Source organism: Phytophthora parasitica, assembly GCF_000247585.1.
Source record: "Phytophthora parasitica INRA-310 unplaced genomic scaffold supercont2.92, whole genome shotgun sequence".
NCBI lineage: Eukaryota > Oomycota > Peronosporomycetes > Peronosporales > Peronosporaceae > Phytophthora > Phytophthora nicotianae.
This window is the reverse complement of record NW_008649078.1, coordinates 118,637-120,140: the sequence shown is the minus strand read 5'-3', so window position 1 is coordinate 120,140 and position 1,504 is coordinate 118,637. Positions and strand designations below refer to the sequence as shown.

Here is a 1,504-nt window from a genome sequence, read left to right as displayed (position 1 = left end):
AAGTTGAGCTGGCCCGACTGGTAGAACCCCGAGAGCCGCTGCTGAAGCACACTTTTGGATTTATCGACGGAACGAATCTTCGGGTGGGTACTTACGTTGGATAAGAATATGTATTGTCATTATTCACTTCTACTTCCAGGTGATGCAGCCATCCTACGCAGACCTTCAGAATGTCATGTACAACGTCTAGTTACACGCAGCCTTCGTCACGGGGATAATCTGCTTTTACTGCGGATGGCTGCATCATCTTGAGCCGCCACAACTGCCCGGGCTCATGTAGTGATTCAGACACTTCGCTTGGTTTCCGAAACAAGCATCTCGACCCAAAGGTTTGTCCAGATCCGCGATAGAACGTTGTCTCCGACTCTGCATTCCCATGCTCGGCGGAGATGACGAGGCACATCTTAACCCCTCTAAAGACGGAGATATTGAACGCATCCCATCGGGGCTCCGAAGTGCCGCACGTACCCTGCACAAATCAACCATCTCAGTGCGCCAGGCCTCGGAGTGGGGCATGGGGAGTATCCAGAAAGTTTATAGTCGCCTCAATCTCCCGCTTCCCTATGACCCCAAGCTCCGGGGCCTGCGCATAAATAACATGTTTCGGTTGCAAACTATAGAGTGCGCACGATTGGCATCTCGCAGATACGCACTACATTCAGTGGAGAGATGGAAATAACTTCGACGACGCAGTAAGCTTTATAACATACATGGCTGTATAAGTTTGAGTTGACCAAGGCTTGTTATTAATGAACCTTTGGATATGAAGGAGCCTCGTCAGTACGACTTGTTCCGGGTCCTCAGGGCTCTAACTTACAGCTTTGGGGTTGGCGTGCTTGTCCGTCGTGGTCGTGACGGTGGTGGTGGCTCACACAGACGCTTGCGTATTCCAAGATGTCGATCTAGGCTGACTTTGTTAAGGCGCCTAGCAGCACCGCCAATTCCTGTGTACGAGCTCGAGCGTCTTTTCTGTCGCGCCGATCGCGCTCTTCTCTTTCAAAATTGTCTTGTCTGCGGCGTTCCTCAGTCTCTTTCTTCTCTGCGTGGTATAGCTCTTCACGAGCAGCCACTCCATCATGACGGTGTCGGTCTCCATCGCGTCACCGCGCTTCTACTTTCATCTCGTTCTCCTCGTGTAAGAGGAGAACCATCTCCGTCATGCTGCTTCCGAGGCTGGGCCAGGTGTTTTGGATGGTGCTGAGCTTTTGCCTAAGAGCTTCTGTTGCCAGTTGGGCTCTTACCCGCTTTGCCTTCGCGAAGCTAGCCTCTGCATTGTCCAGATCATCGTCGTCAATAGATCGTTTGCCCAGGATGTCACGGAAAGCGCGCAAGTCTCCACCTCCAAGCCGACTCAACGACGTCTGTAGGTTGCTAGTGCAACGAGCATCAGTCGTTTCATTTGCGTTGGATTGATGCCCGGTCAAGGTCCTCGGGGATTTTGCCTTGGTAGTGCTGGCGGAACGGCTCCTGCTCGGTTTTCGGAGTCCTACAGAGCGGAGAGTGT

General features: G+C 52.4%; 1 protein-coding gene across 1 annotated transcript; it reads right to left on the bottom strand.

The window, feature by feature from the left end:
- Positions 1–487: 487 nt before the first annotated feature.
- Positions 488–1,096, bottom strand: PPTG_18739 (hypothetical protein; the record flags this gene model as incomplete). The annotated part of the gene is made up of 2 exons (XM_008916977.1): positions 488–583; positions 953–1,096. 2 exons carry the CDS (start codon positions 1,094–1,096, stop codon positions 488–490), a joined length of 240 nt encoding a protein of 79 aa, XP_008915225.1.
- Between the last annotated feature and the right edge of the window lie 408 nt (positions 1,097–1,504).